At 38.4% G+C, this 19,627-nt stretch overlaps 4 protein-coding genes across 5 annotated transcripts in view; 1 reads left to right on the forward strand and 3 right to left on the reverse strand.

The window, feature by feature from the left end:
- Window positions 1-19,627, reverse strand: part of LOC143462509 (integrator complex subunit 3-like) — a 33,531-nt gene that overhangs the window by 3,297 nt on the left and 10,607 nt on the right. Inside the window, exons 23-25 of the mRNA XM_076960704.1 lie at window positions 3,788-3,897; window positions 2,193-2,319; window positions 1,501-1,615 (exon numbers count right to left, since the gene is read on the reverse strand). Of these exons, the coding sequence (XP_076816819.1) occupies window positions 1,501-1,615; window positions 2,193-2,319; window positions 3,788-3,897 (352 nt within the window). The remainder of the gene's footprint in view (window positions 1-1,500; window positions 1,616-2,192; window positions 2,320-3,787; window positions 3,898-19,627) is intronic.
- Window positions 4,510-9,777, forward strand: LOC143462514 (calcium homeostasis modulator protein 6-like). 2 transcript variants are annotated; one of them, XM_076960714.1, is made up of 7 exons: window positions 4,510-6,301; window positions 6,723-6,907; window positions 7,144-7,270; window positions 7,346-7,454; window positions 7,557-7,650; window positions 7,767-7,891; window positions 8,033-9,777. In XM_076960714.1, the coding sequence occupies exons 1-7, from the start codon at window positions 6,109-6,111 to the stop codon at window positions 8,478-8,480; spliced, it is 1,281 nt and encodes a 426-aa protein (XP_076816829.1). In that variant the 5' UTR covers window positions 4,510-6,108; the 3' UTR covers window positions 8,481-9,777. The 2 variants fall into 2 exon arrangements, with proteins under 2 accessions (XP_076816829.1, XP_076816828.1); XM_076960713.1 differs by having other exon boundaries at window positions 7,144-7,454.
- Window positions 10,428-15,367, reverse strand: LOC143462512 (uncharacterized). The gene is made up of 16 exons (XM_076960711.1): window positions 15,122-15,367; window positions 14,856-15,015; window positions 14,585-14,739; window positions 14,349-14,512; window positions 14,034-14,234; window positions 13,696-13,824; window positions 13,478-13,600; window positions 13,259-13,339; window positions 13,042-13,149; window positions 12,895-12,924; window positions 12,718-12,825; window positions 12,201-12,446; window positions 11,980-12,064; window positions 11,787-11,863; window positions 11,465-11,632; window positions 10,428-11,244 (listed from the first exon to the last, which is right to left on the reverse strand). The coding sequence occupies exons 1-16, from the start codon at window positions 15,285-15,287 to the stop codon at window positions 11,035-11,037; spliced, it is 2,211 nt and encodes a 736-aa protein (XP_076816826.1). The 5' UTR covers window positions 15,288-15,367; the 3' UTR covers window positions 10,428-11,034.
- On the reverse strand, window positions 15,776-18,959 carry LOC143462516 (beta-1,4-galactosyltransferase 4-like). The gene is made up of 4 exons (XM_076960715.1): window positions 18,111-18,959; window positions 17,832-17,972; window positions 17,498-17,648; window positions 15,776-16,110 (listed from the first exon to the last, which is right to left on the reverse strand). Exons 1-4 carry the CDS (start codon window positions 18,922-18,924, stop codon window positions 15,894-15,896), a joined length of 1,323 nt encoding a protein of 440 aa, XP_076816830.1. The 5' UTR covers window positions 18,925-18,959; the 3' UTR covers window positions 15,776-15,893.

Genomic DNA, 19,627 nt, shown 5'->3' on the forward strand with positions numbered 1-19,627 from the left:
ACATGCAGTGCGAACATTCGTGCTGTTTTCACAGCTGGCAAAACAAAACCGTGCAGCAAGGCTGAGCTTGCACACAGGCGAAAATTTGATTGGTATTCACCAAACGGTTCTGGCTGTTTTCTGCTTTATCTGTTCACAGGCGAGGTCTACATATCAACCCGGACCTAAAAAGTCAAAGCTGAGAAGATTTACAAGAAACTACTTGCCTATCAGCCAATAGCGACCTAAAAGGCCTTTTTCATAACTCCCTTTCTAGGACAGGGGTAGTAAAATGAATTTGTTTGATCCATTTCACGATTTTGTGTAAACATAAAAGTCGAAGCCAATATTGGTTGGGTGACTATTGGCAATGCTGGATTGGTCATAACTCATAAGTTATACGCATCCACTTGAGAAAATCTAAACTTAGTAATGACGAACAAAAAACATGAAATAGGATTGACGCGAAAGGCTTGGAATCCCAACATGATGAATTGATGACCATGCTGTGTTCAAATACGTATTTCGAGCATGCCACGTTGATAGCTATGATGTCGTGACAGGAAAAAAGTTTATTGTTTGTGCTTTTACAGTATGGTACAGCGTGACCCTTCTAATCGATATCAAAGACCCAAATAGGAAATATTTTTTGGTTGGCTGCCCACTTCAAATAGCTGGACATCCGAGTTGTACACTAATGGAGAACATTGCAGAGTTGTTTCATGTAAGGGCATTTGCTTGTCAGGTGTTTTGGCCCATCCAAGAATGATCACTAACAAAGATCAATTAACAAAAAGAAATGATGCACTTCAGAAAGCGCAACCAGTTTTACTACAGCCATACAAGTCGTTAAATAATTATTCTTTAATATGACTCGGGAAGAGTGGGACAAATTTTACCGTACCAAACTGTTGGGATTAACACAACAAATGCAGAGATATTGATAGTGTATTGACAAAAATAACAAGCTTTAAGCATTGAAAAAATTTCTTCATTTGAGTATACACAAGTCAAAAAATATTGTATATTTATATTGTTCTCATCTAAAACACCCTTTTATAGTTACACCAATACATTATCGTTTACATACTGTGAAATTTTGACTTGTGTGTACTCTGATGAAGGACTGTTTCAATGTCTAAACTCTGAAGTATGTTAATTTCGTCGATACACTTTGATTGCAGTCATCATCAATCATTTTGCTAAGTATTCAATAATTTTAACGTTCTTGACTTGTCAAAAACGCTTGAGAAAAAGCTGATTACATATTTTATCGAAGAGAGAACAACATTGCAAAATGCGTTTTGTCTGGTCAGTGTAAAGCATGACCCTGAAATACATGGCTGGATGGTCATTGTTAAAATCACGTAGTGAGTAATAACCACTACTTCAAATCATGATCAGTTGAGCACTGAGTAAAAATATTTTACAAAATATGGGAATGTTCGTTACAGCATTTCACAGACCATAGAAACGTATACACTGGGGGCATACACAGCAGGAAACTATAATATCACTTACAGATGAGCTATCACTGGCCGAATCTTCAGAATCGTGTTTCCCGCCATGCAATTTTGAACGCGCTTGAGTCGTCGAACCGTGACGACCTGAGGTTTTGCTTCGCTTCCGAGTATATCTGAAGATAAATAATAAAAACAATGTTTTTTTTAATTTGATTCGTTGAGTTTACTTACAATTAGCTGTCATGGCAGACAGCACAATGCTACATGAAATACATTTCGCACGAGCATGACGTGATATGAGGATTGCATGTAGCGTTGTGTTGTCTGCCATGACAGCTAATTGTAAGTAAACTCAACGAATGAACTTGAAAAAGTCTGATGAAAATCTGATCTTTGATTTTTCAGAAGAAAAGAAACGATGCAACATTGTTGAGCGAAGTCTTGCTGGCATTAAAGAAAACCATTGCTCCACAGCACCATCGCTCTACAAGCAGGCTGAAGCTTTATAAAAGTAAGCGGCCCTTATCTGTATCCCGTTAAACCGATTATCTTTAGACTCCTACTAAGTATCTGTTTATTAACCTTAAGTTATAGTTAGTGTTATAAACAGTACACATCGTATCATAGCAATACATGGAACAATCGGCCAGCCCAGAGTCGCATGTAGTGGGAATTTTTATTTTTTTCAATTTTGAGCGTTTTTCACTACTCCTCAGTGATAAATCATGTACAAGAGATTTTTTAACTTACTTCATCAGAACTTCGTCATCGGAATCTTCAGCTATGGCGAAGAGATCACTAAACCGTGACTTGCATGTTTCGTCACAGTGCTGCTGGACGTGAAACAAACATGCAACGATGGAGTCTTGAGAAAATACTGGACAAAAATTGAAATGAGATTTCTTGAGTAACGACACGAATATAAATTCCAGGCTGAATTGATTAACTAAAAAAAATGTCACTAAAATGTGTCCAGTGCTTCACGCTAAGCTTGCCTGGTCTCATTCAAATAAGCAAAGGACCCTAAGCAGGTCTAAATTATAATAGGAAAGGATAAAAACGCTGACATGGGATATTTACCTGCACGTTCTTGCCGGCTTTACGCCAAGCATGGTACGCACAATTGATAAAATCTAAAAAGTCAACCTTGAACGCTAAACCCTGTTTTACAAATGCATGAGAGAATTGCCGTATATAAAACTAAGTAATATGTTTGAATTCATAGAGTTTATGAGGTACTGAACTTCAAGTTAAATGCATTCATTCACCGAACCCTTTGTTAAAATCCCAGCACACACGGCGTAGGCCTATGTGTCCCGAACTTCGCCAAAGCGTAGATGTTTTATCGAACCCAAATTACAAACCATTATGAGAAAATGTCGACCAACAGCTCGTTAATGCCCACTAGCGAACATACAACGAAACATATAAACAAAATTGTTTGGGAGTTGTTGCCCTGTTATTTCGTCCAAGAAGTTGCAACCTTTTTTGACTGTTTTGGTTGGCATTGAGGCTGATATCTTTTAAACGATCATTAATTATTGTTATCTTATATGGTTGAGAATTGTGTGACATCGCAATATTATCGTTTTATTTAATTCAGTGTGGATGTAAATTCGCTTCAGTGCCAGTCTAAAGCAAATGTCTCTAGGCAATGTCTAACTGAGCAAGTTATAACATTTACAGCCTGTACGCCATACGGCATTTCTCACCGGGCTAAGAATGTTCAACATTTCCGTCTTTGGAAAATCCCCAAATTTAGCGATTTTAAGTGAAAATTTTGAGGCTTATTTCTCAGCAAGGTCAGAACGTTGAAATTTTCAGAAATTTTTTTTTACAAACTTACTTTTGTTTTATACAGAATCGGATTAGTCTATTTAACTTAAAATTTTTATACATGACCAAAAAATGAACATCTCTAGGCATACGTCCTGGTCAAGATCGTGCAACAAAATGCTCAGAGCGCTTTACTGAGGTTTTTTCGTAGCCACTAAGCTAACTAACAAATTCAAAATGAGATTGACAGAAAGCTGTGGGAAGATTAGGACGTTCGATGTTGTTATAAAAATCTGTTTACAGACTTCCAAAATATTTGGCTAGCTGGCAAAAACTAATCAGAATGCTCATTAAATGTAATTCCTGAAATGCAAAAATCGCTAACAATACTTACTTACTGGACGCTAACTACAGGCTACATATGACGATAGGTCAATACGCGTCTGAAGATGATACGACTAAACGTCAAGAATGCAGGTGTAAAAGATAATAACATACATTTAATACTATTAAACATGTTTTTACACAAGATGTCAACCAACCCAGCGCAGACTAAGATATCGACTTACAGTTGCATGATTTTGGAAGAGAAGCTTTTCGAAGATTGTCCACGTGACTTAACATCAGTTTGGTGTCGGGATGGGAGCCAGATGGAAGAGTTGAGTGTATAGATCTCACGCTGAAAGATATAATTAACATCATGAATTAACTAAATCGGAAGATCTTATTTGTAATTCGCATCGGAGTCATTCCCCCGTTTATAATATAGCAAAGTATTTTCGGGTTTCATTCTAATCTTTGCAAATAAATTTCAAAGGCTATATAAATTATGCATGGAAACAGAATGCCAGTATAAGCTCATCCAAAATCGAACTGTGTTTGAAATGTTTTAGCAAGGAATTTTTGGCAATTGGTACCAACCAGACAAACACGCTTTAGTATTCACGCTCCAATCACTTTGGAATGCATGCGCATGCATTCCAACCTGTCCGAAAATTGCTTTTAACACCGACTCTTCATCAATGCAGTGTCTGCTATTCACACCACTAATTACCATAACCTAAAAATAACGCTACGCATATGAAAACCTACAGTACCATACACAGAACGGTTAAGTATTGAAAGTTTAACGAGCCATATACTAGTGTACGTACAATTAGTATTTGTGAGGACTAGATTAGATGAAACCTGAAAATACTTTTATGCCCGAATGGACTTCACGCGGCGGTACGTCACACTTTACGGTCTAGTGAGCGACTTATTCATCCCAAACATTGTAAATAAACGGAATTATGCGAAAAGCAGTGAAAAGTTGTATAACGCGCAAGTATCGTTTGACATAACTATACTGCCCCCTGAGCAGAAGAGCGGAATATTTCAGTTAATTTGAGAAACTGTACTTGTTTATAGTCTATGTATGTGATCGTTGGTTCCATATTGAGAGCGTAAGAAATTTGAGCAGCTTGTATTGTTCGATTACAAAATTAGGCTTTTGACAACAGATTCGAAAAGACATACTACAGATTCAACAAACTGGTTAAGGAGCAACACAGCTGAGTATTAAGATGATACGCGCGTGAGTGGTAAAAACAGGCTTCGGCGAAAGTACATAACTGTCATCCAAACTATAGCGGCGTGATTCAGAAGCACGCTGTATGGTGTGCCGACTGCGTGGGTTTAAATCGATACACCGGACCATAATGTTGTTAGATAGTATATTAAACTACCTATACATATACTGCACGTGTGTTATTTTCACTACTTTTCTGTTTAATAAATAATTCATTGATGCGCAAAGTAACTCACAGGAAATCTGGCAAGACCGAGCATATGCCAAAGTTCAAAATGGAATTCTGGAAAACTGGTGCTAGATGCGTTTGTATTAGGTGTTTTCCTGCTGTGTGTTTTACCGAAAACTCTGGCAGGGCGGTTTATGGACGTGTTTTATTGCTGTTTTTACGAATATCCGCCCCCTGTGAGGTTACAATAAGTAATACTGGTGTTTATGTGGATGGCTACTTAAGTGGCATCATTAAAAAAACGATGGTGTTGCAAAGTAGGCTACTGAACATTGGAAGTAGTGTTATTTGGCAAGACTGAGACTGAGTTAATGTTCAGAAATTAGGTTAAACACGTTCAGCGGATAGTTTTCTTCAGGGAAGGAAGGTCGTTATACATCTAAATTGTACAGCAGCTCACTTCTAAGCAGAAATAATCTCCAACAAGGAACTTTAAGCCAGGTTTTGTTAAACAGGTAGACCTACTACGAACAATGGCGCATCGCAACTAAAAACAATTGAAAAGCAATGGCTAAAACACTTCCTTGCAAATCGCGAACATAAAAACGACCATGCGTATCATATTTCCGGGGATGACAAACTTGAGTAACGACAAAGAACACACGGAAGAAAGTCACTCGGTTGTCCAAGACTTGTGGTTGCTTTAAAACTCGTTAGACTGTAACTAATCCAGTAAAATGACAACCAATCAACAGTTGCTACAATCAACAAGGTAAAGTCAAAGCTGACTCTGGACTGAGTAAAAGTTCACAACTACGTTGACAGCCTTTTCGTTGCCAAAATCTTCGAGTAAGCCTGAGGCGATGAACGCTCATATGCACCCAGGCAAAATCGTAGAAAGACTGTATTCGCAAATAGCTATTTGCTTAGTTGAAGTCAGATGATATTTACAAAAAGTTTCTGGTACAGAAAAATAAGTTAACATATACAGTACAACGGTCAAAGCTGAACAAATCGTAGTAAGCCTCATAGTACCATATCAATATGCCAGGACAGTAAACAAAAATTCCGGGCGTGTTAGTACATAAAACCGACCTCAGCTATTTCAAACCACGTTTATCTAGTAAATGCTAAAATATTTATGACAGAAAATGGCGACTGTTGCAAAAAACTTTTCGGCCGTCGTGTTAAACGTGAGCAAGACGCTGAAAACTAGTTCAGGCTCGGTGGTAAATATAGGAATCTGCCTCATAACTGCTGGATCCGAACAACTGTTTTCCTTTACAGTTTTCACTTGCCCTTGCATTAAAGATGACTTGATGAGTGAAAATGCTACAACAATGGGTAAGACACTATCCAAAATTTGCAGTTTATAAACACATATCCCGTTCTCCCGCGGTTTTCGGTCAGTTTGACAACATTTTCATGCTTGATTTGTGATATCATAGGCAATACATGTGCACCCTACATAAACAATAGATCCTTTTTTGTCAGAAGTATAGGTTACGCGGGACTGTAGGCTTACTCGAATTCAAACAATATACGCTAAGTACGTTGGTAACATAGTGAAGTATGAATAATAATTTAAACTTATACTTTAGATCCAGTTCGAACCACATATATTTGTAAGTGTATATACACTATCGGCCCTATTTGTTCGAATTTCTACTGCCGATTCAAAAGCAACTACTACTTCAAGGAGGAGTTTTGCCAATTCTAAGCTATATTAACGCAAAAACAATATTCTATTGTCCCAAATTTTTAGGTGTGCGCACGGGCCTGGTGTACGGTACGGTTTTCATCGCGGTCCCAGCCATCATTCTCTTTGTGCTAGGATGCGCGATGAACATTAAAACCTGGAAAATGATGACTGGGTGCAGGACAAGAAATTACGAAGCGGCAAGAGGGTGCAAAGCAGGATGTGCAACGTTGATGGAAGTGATGTTGCAGGTGAGCTGGAGGACGTTTTTGTGAAAAATTTTTAACGTTTTTTTTAACCTCGCTGTAGAGTTTTTATTGCAACGTTAAGGTTCATTTTTCGTGTTTTCAAATTTTTACACTGACTATATTCACCTTTCATTAGTAAAAATTTGCGCAGACGAATCGATCGTTTTCATTAAGTTTATGGCCATACTCGCGACTGGACCGCTAAATACATTTTGACCAGGATATAAAACATTATACAGGCGATGGTTGCACCGAGCGCTTGGGTATCAATAGCGTTTTTGGACGGAAAATACTTTGCATGTGCAGCAAGTATCAAGCCTTATGATATGGAATGTGAAAAGGTATATAGAGCGTCACCAAGCAAAGGTATAATATTCAGCTTTAGGATTTCTCATTTAAACATGCAGTGGCTATGTGCTAAGTTCACTATGTTGCCTGTAGTACAATATACTGTTGAGTATGAGAGTAAAAAGCAACTATCTCAGATCATTGGATGGGTTTTCATTGCAGTTATTCTATTTTTTGGGACATTGGTGTATTTGATTTACAGGTAATTTGGTATGTCCGGTTTGTATGCTGTAGAGTGTAGACTTTCAGCAAAGTTTTATCAAGATCGGACTATTATACAGTAATTGCGTCCTTTTCAATTTAGATGGTGCTCCAAACTGACATATCACCAGCGCCACTATATGAAGTGGTACCGAGAAATCGAGCACGAACTGTTTGAGGAAGTGGCAAAGGAGCAGGTAAATAATAATTAATGGCTAAAACCCGTTCAAGACGAGTCATGCAGTGTTCAAATTGAACGATCCATTGTAACCATCCAAGTCCGGTTCCTTAGGGCGTTATTTTTTTGGTACAGTTGAAAGAGCAGGCAAAGGAGAACATAGAGAACTTTCTGGAGGAGAAAAGAAAGAAGTTTGACTGGGATAAGATTGCGACCGTGTTCACTTTCAAATACGATAAGAACAAATATGCGTTGTACAGGTATGGTTCGAAAAGTTAAGACAGGTTCACTATTGTGACCTTTATGTAGGCGCCTTCCGAGAGGCCTAATTTATCTGTCGCCGGGTTTAAATTTTGTGATGACCATTATTAACTCATCGAATTGATTTTCTGTTAACCCAGTCGTCTCGATGAATGGAATGAGGAGTACTATGAATCAGATTCTTCTTCGGAAAAGGAACTAACGAAAAAAGATGTAGAAGTTGATACGAAATTGTCCACCTGCAATGACAATTCCATCACCAGACCTCGTTCGGAAGATAAAGGTTTCGTGTCTTCCGATGCTGTCCAAATGAAACCAATATCCACTTCTGCTCCTCCTCCTGCAACAACTGACATTGCAAGCCAAATTTCTCCGAAGAGCAAGGCAGGTCCACATCGGAGTAACAGCGAAACATCAATGACAAAATTCGCAACTTGCCGAGCAAAAACCAGGACACCAAGAAAACTAGTGAAGCAGGATAAAAACCTACCAGAGGATAATCGACGACCATTCTCCACTCAAACTGCGGGGAGTAACTTCGAAAGGTCATCAGTAAATGACAGGTTACTAGACAGCACGAACTGCTAATAGATAAGCACATCTATCTGGTATGTTCTTTGTTTGCCGTTACGCAAGTTTCTTCAAACAATTAATTTTGTTTTTTTCTTTATTGGAAAAGTTGCTGCTGTTTTCTGTGATTTGTACTTGGGCAAGGCCAACGCATTGCTACGTCCGCTTTGGCCTGCACACAGCTATTTTTAAGTGCACAGCACATATGCGCTGCTATAGGAGTATACAGGATTGTTCTGTTAAAACTTACTCAAAATTAAATCATTTACTCTTTAAAGCCGTATCTCTGTCAATTGTAAAAGAGGCTGAAAGTTTTCTGAATAACTGAATTGTTTATATCCAGAGGTGGGCAGTCGGTACTTTAAAAGGACCGTCGGTAATGGTACCGGTACCTTTTGTGTAAAAGATGCTGCTGCAAATGCCATGTTTGCCGGTAAAGGTAAAAGGCCTTCGGTAAAGGTTACTTCAGATCAAAGACATATGTAATGTTAATCGCTTGCAGTTTTACTTGTAATTTTTAGATTAAAAAAGATCAACATATTCTAAAATTTGTATTAAGGATCAATTAACAGCTATTTTTGAAAACATGCTTGTTAAAATCTTGAAATTATCACGTGAAAAGTACCGAGTACCGACTGAAATTTCTTGAAAAAAGTAATTCGGTACGGAGATTCGGTACTTTTTTTCAATAGTACCGACGGTACCAGTATCGAGAATGTACCGCGGTACTGCCGACCTATGTTTATATGGTATTGGCAGGGACGTGCAGAACACCATTTGGGCCGGGTCCAGTCGGTAGCTTTAAGCCCCTGCAAAAATTTTATAAATTCACCATTGCTAAGCTCCTACCGATTCATACGAAAATTGGGTCGGTTGCAAAATGTTTGTATGAAATAATCACAAAGAGCATTTGTTCATCTGGGTCGTATCGAAACAGATTTTAATCTGAGCATTTTGTTCATTGTATCATATCTTTTATTTTTCGCCATATAAGTGAGTCATATAAAGTTCACCTGACGGAAATGCCATGTATGTTGCAAAGCAGAGCAGTAGACAGATGCAGCACCAAACTCAAAAAGAAAGGTTTATGGGGTGCAGCAAATGTGAAAAAACTTTCACTGTATTAATTTTCTCAAATACTACTGCGGAGTTTTGTCACATGAAAGTAGTACTGTAACCTATTGTATACTGGATATGCAGAACTTTATTTGTATTAATTTACAGTTACAGTGCATTAACGTTTGCCCGATACAGTTTCTTTTACACACTGCAGAACGAGCGATTAAGTATGGTCCAAAATAAACAGCAATTTAAAAAGGTCCACACTGGAATGCATTCAAAAGGTCAGAAAATTAGTATTTTTGAACAACATCTCCCAGTTTTCGTTATTATCGTTTTGTTATCACTTGGTGTTTCATTTATAGATGCGAGAAAACGAATGTGGTTTAGAAATAACTCACATCCCCAATTGTAGACCAGGGCCATTGACCTATTCTCTGCCCAGGCCTGCGTACTGCCAAAGACAGAGACAAACGTACGTAATACAGGTCACGTGATCCGACGCGTAAAACGAGCGCTGAGACTGGTCGAATAGTCGTTCTACACAAAGTTTTGTTTAAAACATTCTAACTGTCATTAAATACTTCTGCATGCTGTTCAGAATCACATGTTCTAAATCTGTAGTCTTTTCATAAATGCCTTCACCTTTATCAATTACTGGTAGCCTAAAAGAAGTAACCATTACACTCCAAAATGGTCCAGCATCTTGGGTTATTTTCTGAATTAAAAAATAGGCTAACGGTGATAGGCTAAGCATACAATACCACTGCTCGTAGCAACGTCTGATAGCAAATTGCGAGAAACTCAACTGTTCGACAAAGATAAAATCGCACCGTCAGAATCAGTTACCTGCAAAAAGTACAATTCACAAGCATCAGACACAGTGTATACGAATTATATACCTTGTCCGCGTCAATCGGTGTGAAGCAAGAGTACGATATAAAGCTGGGAAGCAGAAAACAAAAAGCGCCTGAAGCAGCAACAAAGCCACAATTCGGTCAAAGTTTCTGTAATGAAGAAAACATGTGTAAATCAGTGAATTGATATACTTGCTACAAAACGTCCTACGCCAATTGAAAGAACACTAAGCAATTGACAAAGCACATTTTAAAATAACGTTTGGTAGAATTTCCACAAAAAGCTGCTGATGCGTCGAGCTAAATACTAAAGCATAGTAGCGAACCTAAACGAGAATATTACGGGAATCTCTCTATTTAAAGGGATGCTAAATATTCATATTTAAAGAGTACACTGGAATATGTATGGACATGTGCAGGGAAACGCGCCACCGAACTTCTGGGCAATCGCGGTAAATGTTTACATTGCAGCTTTACATTTGCATAATAACATAAGTCTATTTTGTTTAAGAACTGCATAGTTAAACAGGCCGACCTAAGTCAAATTAAAGATTGGGCTAAAGTTAAGCAAAATATCTTGAACAAAAAGCGTGACGATAGTTAACATAAACAGTAGTTTAAGTGTGACATGACATTATCTGGGTTATCTGGGAAAACTATTTCATGACCGTATATGTGTGGTCATAGACACTCTCTCGATCCTTGTTAAAAGTGGACATAGCCTTTCTGCCTGAAAATGACCTCGTATGAACCCAAGCATAATGGGAAACGTCCACGCGGTCATCGTTGATGGCCCATATGCTGCTGTTGTTGTTGGATTTGTTGAGGTCGTAGACGTCGGTCTCGTTTATGTTTTTACTATCGCCCTAACATTTAAATATTAGTTAACTATAAGTTAAGTTAAAGTTGTATTACCGAGAGGACTATTACCACAGTATACCAATGACTAACAGTACTGTACTAACTAGATCAGAATACAACATATACTTAAAATTTGTCTTTTCATAAAACAGTAATAATACCGCAAAACCTTGAATTGAAACTAATTATCAACAATAATCATCATTATTCAACATTAAATCTTACAATCATCTGTCTAGCCCATTTGGTCAATTCAGCCAACCCAACACCGCTCTGCTGGGGATTTCCCTGTAGTGGTCCGCTTGTGTAAGGCGCAGATGTCTGTGGCGCGTCAGTGGTGTAGGGTGCAGAGGTGTTGAACGGGTCGGTACTATCAGTAGGAATATCATCGGCCTAGACAATAATTTACCGTTAAATTGAAACTAAAACTAAAACTAAAGATAAAAAATTAATGATAAAAGTCGAAAGTTTTCGCTCTTATTTTTAATATTATGGCGATAACTGATACTATACATGTAGTGTATTTGGCAATTAAGTTTATACTTACTGGAGTATCCAGAGCCTCACGAGATTCACCAGGAGTCTTCCGACCAAAGATACGGACCATCGGCACAACATCGCCGTCTATCGCAAATAAATAAAAGTTAACATTTTCAGGAAGCGATTTAATTTTCAAAAAAAAAAATTAAATATAGATGATTACTGTAACAAAATAACACTGTGCTCGCAAGCTGCCTTACATTCTGGTTCGTTGTTATCACCACCACAACAGGCAAGTAAGTTTCTACGTCGATTTTTCATCTTTAGTTTGGTCTTGCCGCGCCACTGTTAAATCACGAAGTAAAGTTGTCATAAAAACATCAGTAAATAAACGATGTTGGTGTCGCACGAAAACAATAAAGGATGTGAAAAAGCACTTTGCAGTTAAAAAAACAAGATGTGGTTGACCATGGATCATTACCTGAATCATTCCCAGGGTTCCAGCTTGAATGGCGTAGATTGCAAAAGCGGATGTCGCGGTTACTCTTTTCTTTTCGTCACCGGCAGCTGCCAATCCAAGACAAGCTGTGACAGTCATGTAAGCAGCTGCTGATATTGCAAGAGCACCGACGATGGATGCGATCGAGATGAGGAGAGGGATGTTTCCTCCTGCTCCTGCGATCGCTGCAGGACAATCATCTGTGTTGCAGGAGATCGTGCGGTTTTCCTGAAACACAAACAAAAGCTAAAATAAATGGACAATGAAAAAAGCCAAATCTATTGTTGATTCAATTCTTAATAGCAACTTTCACTGAATTGAGTAAATTAGGTTGCTGGTATGAGTTGATAATATATTCACAACTACAATACTTTGGTGAAAAATTTTACAACTCTAATCTGTCCAATACTACGACATTGCCAATATGGCCCAAGTTAACATAGAGTAGTTTTAATGTTTAACTAACTAGTACAGTTTTCCGAAAATCAATCCCACTTACTGTTAATGTACATCCAGGAACGTTGCAAAGGCGCTCCTGATCCAACGTACCCCCACCGCATGTAACCGAACAAACCCCAGCATCAGTCCAGTTACCAAAGGTGCAATCCTGTTAAAAAATTCATCAATTTCCATGATAGTATCACTAAAATAAAAACAATGTTGATTAATAACTTACCTGGAGGTTACAAATCTCTGTCCTGGTTTCCTAAAAATATAAACAAACTTGTTGGCCGGTAACATAAATATTGAGCAATGACAACTATTGCGTTTTAGATACTGTGCTCGTAGTTGAATCATTAAAAACAACTTTAAAACAACTTACAGTTTTTGAGCAGCCCACTGTAACACAATTTCGTTCTTCGGTCCAAGTTCCGTTACCACATGGCTCGCTGCATTCTGTGATATTGCTCCAAGAACCGTATTCACAAGCCTGGAAAACAGTATTTGGTACCGGTGTTATGAAAAAATCTGCTTTTTACTAATATATTAACGACGATTTCAAATTTTATTTTATTTTAGAAATCAAGGCGTTAACTCACGTTAGTATTGCACTCGCGTTGTTCGGTCAATGTATCTGGACCTGTACAATTTCCCGATATTAAACAATACCTTTCCCAATTCTGAAAAATTTTAAAAACGCTCTTAGTTAAATATAGCAAACAGCAACATTCTTACATAAAAATTTACCATATAAGATTTTATAATTTTTAAAACTTCGGAAAAATAAATAAACAAACAAAGGCAACATGTACATATACCTGATATCCGCCGTCACAAGTGGCATTACAAGCGTCGATAGCAGTCCAATTCCCGTACCCCAAACATTCAAAAGTGTTGCATGGAACAGAGTCGGTCTGTGTACCATTACAATCCGTCGCCGGCTAAAGCAGACACTTTCTTTGAAACAACTTGTTGCATTCATTTTGGTAGCTTCGTTTTACAAGCAAGGTTAGAAATATGATAAATATCTACTTACTGCGCCGTTGTTTACGCAATCTCTTGTGCGAGAGATCATGCCACCATCACATGGCTCAGAACAATTGCCAACTTCAGTCCAATCCGTCCAGTAAGAACAGTTTTGTGTGTTGCACGTGACTATCACTGACTAACATAATGTAATAAAATGTGTTTTATTTCGCTGGAGTGGTAAAATTATCTTTAAATAAACTTTGAGATGACTATTCTGTACATATGATTTTATATACTCTATAAATGTAACTTTGGGTTTAATTCAGCTTATGCAAAAACTATAAAGCTACAAACTTGTAATTATCAACAAAATTTGTTTCAAAAGTATGCTGATTTCGATCTCACCATTTCACCAGTAGCAGAAGCACCAGGGCATAGAGACGAGGGGCTGCCTTCATAAGTGCAAGTACGGGTTCGAGTGAGGTTGCCTCCGCCACATGTCACTGAGCAAGTACCGTTAACGTATGCCCCGTAAGCAGGACATGCTTGCGTCATGCACGGCTGGCTCTCGCTGTATGAGGTCTGGCCACCTGGGCAGCCTATTCCCTACAAATAACGAATAAAATAGATCAAATATAAGCTATAGCAGAAAGAATGTCAAATTTTTCACTAAACATAGGAAAAAGAACAAACGGTAATTGTAGATACAATCCGTCATACATCTAAGCTGGGCGCCGTAGCTTCGAGGCAAAATCTGGTACGGGTTTGATTTCCTCCATCACAAGAATGGGAACAAGTTGTGAAATCCGACCATTCACCCAAGACTGGACAAGCTTCCGTATTACAAACTTGAGTACCGGTTTCAATATTAGAACCTCCAGCGCCTGATAAAAATATTTGCAAAACGTTGACAAATGATATGCTTGTAACCTTCATTGAAACTTAAAACCACTTACCCTGGCAGTTTGTACTGGCCGATCCGTCAGGGTTTTGGCAAAATCTTTGCCTTGTGTATGTGCCGCCATCACAGTTTCTGTTGCACTCAGATGTTTGTTCCCATTCATTCCAGGTGCCGGAACACGAGGCCAAGCAGTAATGATTTCGCAGGTACCTGTTTTCAAAAAATTACACTAAAGCTCATTTGAGTATTAAATCTCTTTAGATGTGCCGTTATATTTAAATTAATCAAACTACTTCGCTTTCAAAACTGAGGATTGCAAAGCTTACATGCACAATGTACCATCATCGCATGGGAATGTAGTCGTTTGAAATCCAATATCACAATCGCCCATACAACCTGAAACTGTTGGGAGTCCGAAGGATGCGCAAGTTACAAAACAATTTTGGTATTCTTCCATGTAATAGTTAGATGTGCAAATCACGTCGGCTGAAAAAAAACATACTTTAGAAATTCGTAATAGTAAATTCCAAGTTTGTGCAAGACAAACGAGGAGTCCGGTACTGACTGACTGAGAATACAAAATTGTTCTTACTTGTGTTACAAGTTCTTGACCTTATTCTGTTGGCTGCCGAGTTACTTGGAACAAACTCAGACCACTCAGACCAGTACTCATCTACAGCAGACACCGGTTCAACCCCTGCGGCACCCACCAGGCACCAGGAGCCAAGCACCAGGACAATAAGTGAAAAACGGTCCATTAGAAATTTGCCAAATCAAGGGCAAATAATTGAACTTTGAAATTTCTCAACTGATTGCTGCATATGATTCAATGATAAAGTTATTGTGTGTCAACACGAGAAAACACAGTGGTTACTGCAAACGCCAATTTCTGAACTGTAGCAGAATAACCTGACCACAATAGCCTAGATGCTGTTTCCAGCCTCAACTGCCACGCCCGGCCGGTTTTGCTGTTAACTCGACAACAAAATTTTGTTCCTGCGTCTCAGACAATTTCAATAAACCTGCTCCGTATCCTGAGGAAATAAAATTTGATCGCATCGCATCACGTGACCGGTACCGTTTGCTTGTGACGTTTCAAACAAAAAATTATTTCCTTCTGCATTGATGAAATACGCGCTGAATATTGAAATTTTGCATACAGCCTGGTTTTATGTGCAAAGAAAGATGAAGATCGCCCGCGTTTAATCATGTTCCTTTTCAAAATTAAAAAAATTCTCTCGTCAAACACCACAGTTTATTCACGCTTGTTTCTATACAACTACAAGCCAGTGGCGTAAAAAAAACATTTCCAAACACTTTTCTATCTGATGCGAAAAACAAAAGCAGTTAAATATCAGTCGTCATTAGAGCCCTGATGCTTTGTCTTTAGATTTTGTTGCTTCCAGAGTAGGTAGGCGGTTGTACATCCAGACCAGAGCTTCGAAGCAAGAAAATTGGCTCTCGGTTCCAAATTCCTCTTTCATAAGATCCATTAGTTCGAATACTTTGTCGGATGGCTTTGCAATATCGACCGTAATGTTTGTGTACAAGAGTCCTTCGGTTTTGTTTAACAGCCGATATCTGGGTACAATTAAACAAAAAAATGTAACAGCACCCAATGTAACTATCGTTTCTATAAATACTGCACGCTCCATGGCAACACATTTTGCTAAACTTCTAATGAAAATTAAGGCATTGTTTCTCTGTTATATTTTCCAGAAGAACTTTAGTGTTAAAAATAAGTCTGGGAAACTTTGGAATATAGGTTGTTACATAAGCAAGTAGGCTAGTTGAATATATTGGTGGGAAATCTCGTTGAGACATATTCAATTAACAAATTAATTCACAAAATGTATACTGGCCCTAATGCAAAACATTTTCGATATTTGTGCAAAGTATCGCAATATCAGTAAGAGGAAATTACAAAACGTCGTTAATTAGGCGTGAGCGTAATATTAGAAACAGCTAAATGAAACGTAAACACACTATAACACTGACGCAACCCACCACATTAAATGCCACATTATTTAGACTCTTATACATACAGTATATTTCCACTTTCAGGTGAAATAGAATCTAAAGTAAACGTTTTGAGTGAAACATGCGCGGCATTACATTTATTGTTGTATGAATAGAGCTGTGCGAATTATTCCGCTCGCATATGTCCTTAAATATCGCACGTGGAGGCCCATACTAAAATTGTGTTGTGTTGAATCAAAAACGACAGCCATTTCCATTTGGACAAACAAGTAAAACCTGGCACAAAACCCATATATCACAATCAAAATTACCGTAACTAGCTGATGCGCTTCCTGGACAACTAAACCTGCGGCATGAATGTCTAAACGATGAGATAAGGTCTTAAGAATTTGCAATTTGCTTAACTACCAACAGACAATGAAGAATTTTTTCAACGAAAGCTGGTCTATAAATGATAATATAAAACACTGTTAAATTGTACCTTTCGGAATGTTACTATACAGTATCATATTACAGCAGTATTGCCTACCAATGTGACGCAAAAACTTGGGAATTGTTTGCACCTGCTACGGTAGTGAATGGATAACATGAACTACGTCACATTTTTTGAGATCTTCCTGCGCACAGTACACAGTACGCACGTCGTGCTGCCAGTAGTGTATTTAGGATTGCGTGAGGTGACTGAACGTTTTCAAAAGCTCGATCTAAAAACTTTACGTCTATAAACTCCACGTAAAATAAGCAGGGCGCAAAAATTTGTGGGTTTTGCGCTACAAAAACGCTTTAAGTGACCCGAAATAAAATGTGGGAATTTACGGTGTACAATGTTGAATTACTGTATACAACGATTTTGAAACGCCGTATACCCGTTCATTCTATGTTTTCCTAGGACTTAACTAATAGTCGATAAATAGTCGCATGGTCACCCCTCAAACACCCTGGTACATGCTGAAAGTTCTAGAGCCTATGTATCGAATTTACTCCTCACTTGAGACTGTTTAATCCATCAGTGTTCTGCCGTAAAAGAGACTGCTTGAGTAGTACGTATCTCATCGGACTCTTTGGGTTTTTTGTTTCTTGATCGTGAGGCAGCATGTGAAATGAACACTCGTTCATATGACTCCGATCAATCTTGTAACCTGTATTGGTAAAATAAAAACAGAGGATACAAAACTGTTGTTTCAATATTAACAGATTTATGTCACAAAGCGCTCGGGCGTAGCAACTGCTGTTTAAAATTAATCCCGGAAAAATAGCAAATTACGACATGTATAGGTGAATGACACGTTGATCTGTATGAATTGGGTCAGTGCACGACTTACCTTTTCGCCAGGTTCTCAAGAATAGATCGTCATCTTCTGCCCCCCAACCCCAGTACGAGTTGGAAAAACCATTAACACTGATAAACTGATCTTCTGTGAAAATGGCAACCCCGCCAAATACCTGCATCTCGCTCGCTTGATCTGTAACAAATATATGTATTCTTCAAACTTAAATTATTCTAATATCACCTGGTAATTTAGAAGATAAAGTTATATTTCATTATTGTTATTGATGTACTTTTATTAATGAATTTATTTATGCTAGAGTGTTTCACTTACAAGGCACTGGTGAACACAGACCAAGTTCGTAGTGTAGTGCTTCATACTTGAATTTGTCAACGGACACAGAAAGATGTTTTGGGTTGCTGCGCGCTTCCTCAGCAAACTCCGGGCAGTGATACAAGCACATGTCATTCTCCGCTAAAAGATCAACATCGTGGAACACGTAACAATCATATCTGTCGCGTTTCGAAGCTTCGGCAAAACCTACGTTCATCAGCTTGCCGCGGTTAAACAAAGCGCCAGGCGCTTGGTTGACGACGTAGATCGCGTATTCCAACATTTGCCGCTGTAATATTGGATGGATGTGTGACAGAAACCAAAAAAGTTGCTTTTCCCTATCCCGATATGGGACTATTATAGCCAACTTGTAACGTGGACTGCATTGCGGAGGCTTATAGCGACCCCCAAAGGAAAGATGTTTGTTCGCCTTTGCGATGACGTCATAGGCAGGTGGAAACTCGGGGTCAAATTGAACGAACAATTCGCCCTGCAATTCGGGCGGCAAAAGCGGGCAGAAGTCTTTTGGAGATATGTCGACTTCCGGTAATGGCGAAACTGGTTCAAAACCAGATACAGCATCACTATCCGTCCAATCGCTGAGGTCTTCTGTGAGTGTTGATATGTCAAAACGCGACCATAAAAAAGCGTCCACGTTGGTCACCAATCTCTGCAAGGCTGGATAAGGTGTGTCTTCTTTCGGTTTAAAAAATACGACGTAATAGGTGACTTGAAACGTCAAGAGTCCCAACATGAACAGCAGTACGATCAGCACACGATGTACAGCCAACCTAATTCTTAGCCTAGGTTTCATTTTTAAGTTTTAAAAACTTGTAACTTGCCTACACAACAGTCAAACTGCTAAATCTGTATTGCTATAGACTATAGAGTCTATAGACTGAACAAAACTAAGAATAGCGCGCGATGGACGTATTCCATGCGTTTTACAAAATTACACACCACAGTACTTTCCTTGAACGTAACATGGTGTCAATGACTTGAAATCTCGAATCTGCTGGTGAGGTTACAAATAACCTACAGACTAATAATTCTTTTTAGATTTTTCGACAGAACTAAAGGCTATCACTATTTCCTTGAAAACAAATTATTTATTTGAAGCTATGTTTCTTAGTCAACTTAAAAGTCTATTTCCAAACTATTCCATCCATTATTTTCTAAACTAAATCTAAGTTCATTTAAAAGCCTCACACAATTAAAATCAACTTTTTTAGAAATCCTTCCTCGTAAGTCAACCAAACCATCTCTTGTTCACAATGTGCTGCGCACCTCACAAACATCAGGAAAGTCACTCCCAAACTAAATTAAACGCACGGTCAAAACTACCAAAGCTATAGGTCTAAAAAATACAACTTTAAGGTGTAAGTCACAGTAGTATCGGCGTACCGGTACAAAAACATGCAGCCTAAACATTATTTTAAAAACTAGTAACAAATCTTCTCATACCAATTACCACTGACTGATGCCCGATAAGAAGCAGCATGCCTATGGTAAGAACA

The sequence above is a fragment of the Clavelina lepadiformis genome, chromosome 6, assembly GCF_947623445.1.
Source record: "Clavelina lepadiformis chromosome 6, kaClaLepa1.1, whole genome shotgun sequence".
In the NCBI taxonomy this organism is placed as follows: domain Eukaryota; kingdom Metazoa; phylum Chordata; class Ascidiacea; order Aplousobranchia; family Clavelinidae; genus Clavelina; species Clavelina lepadiformis.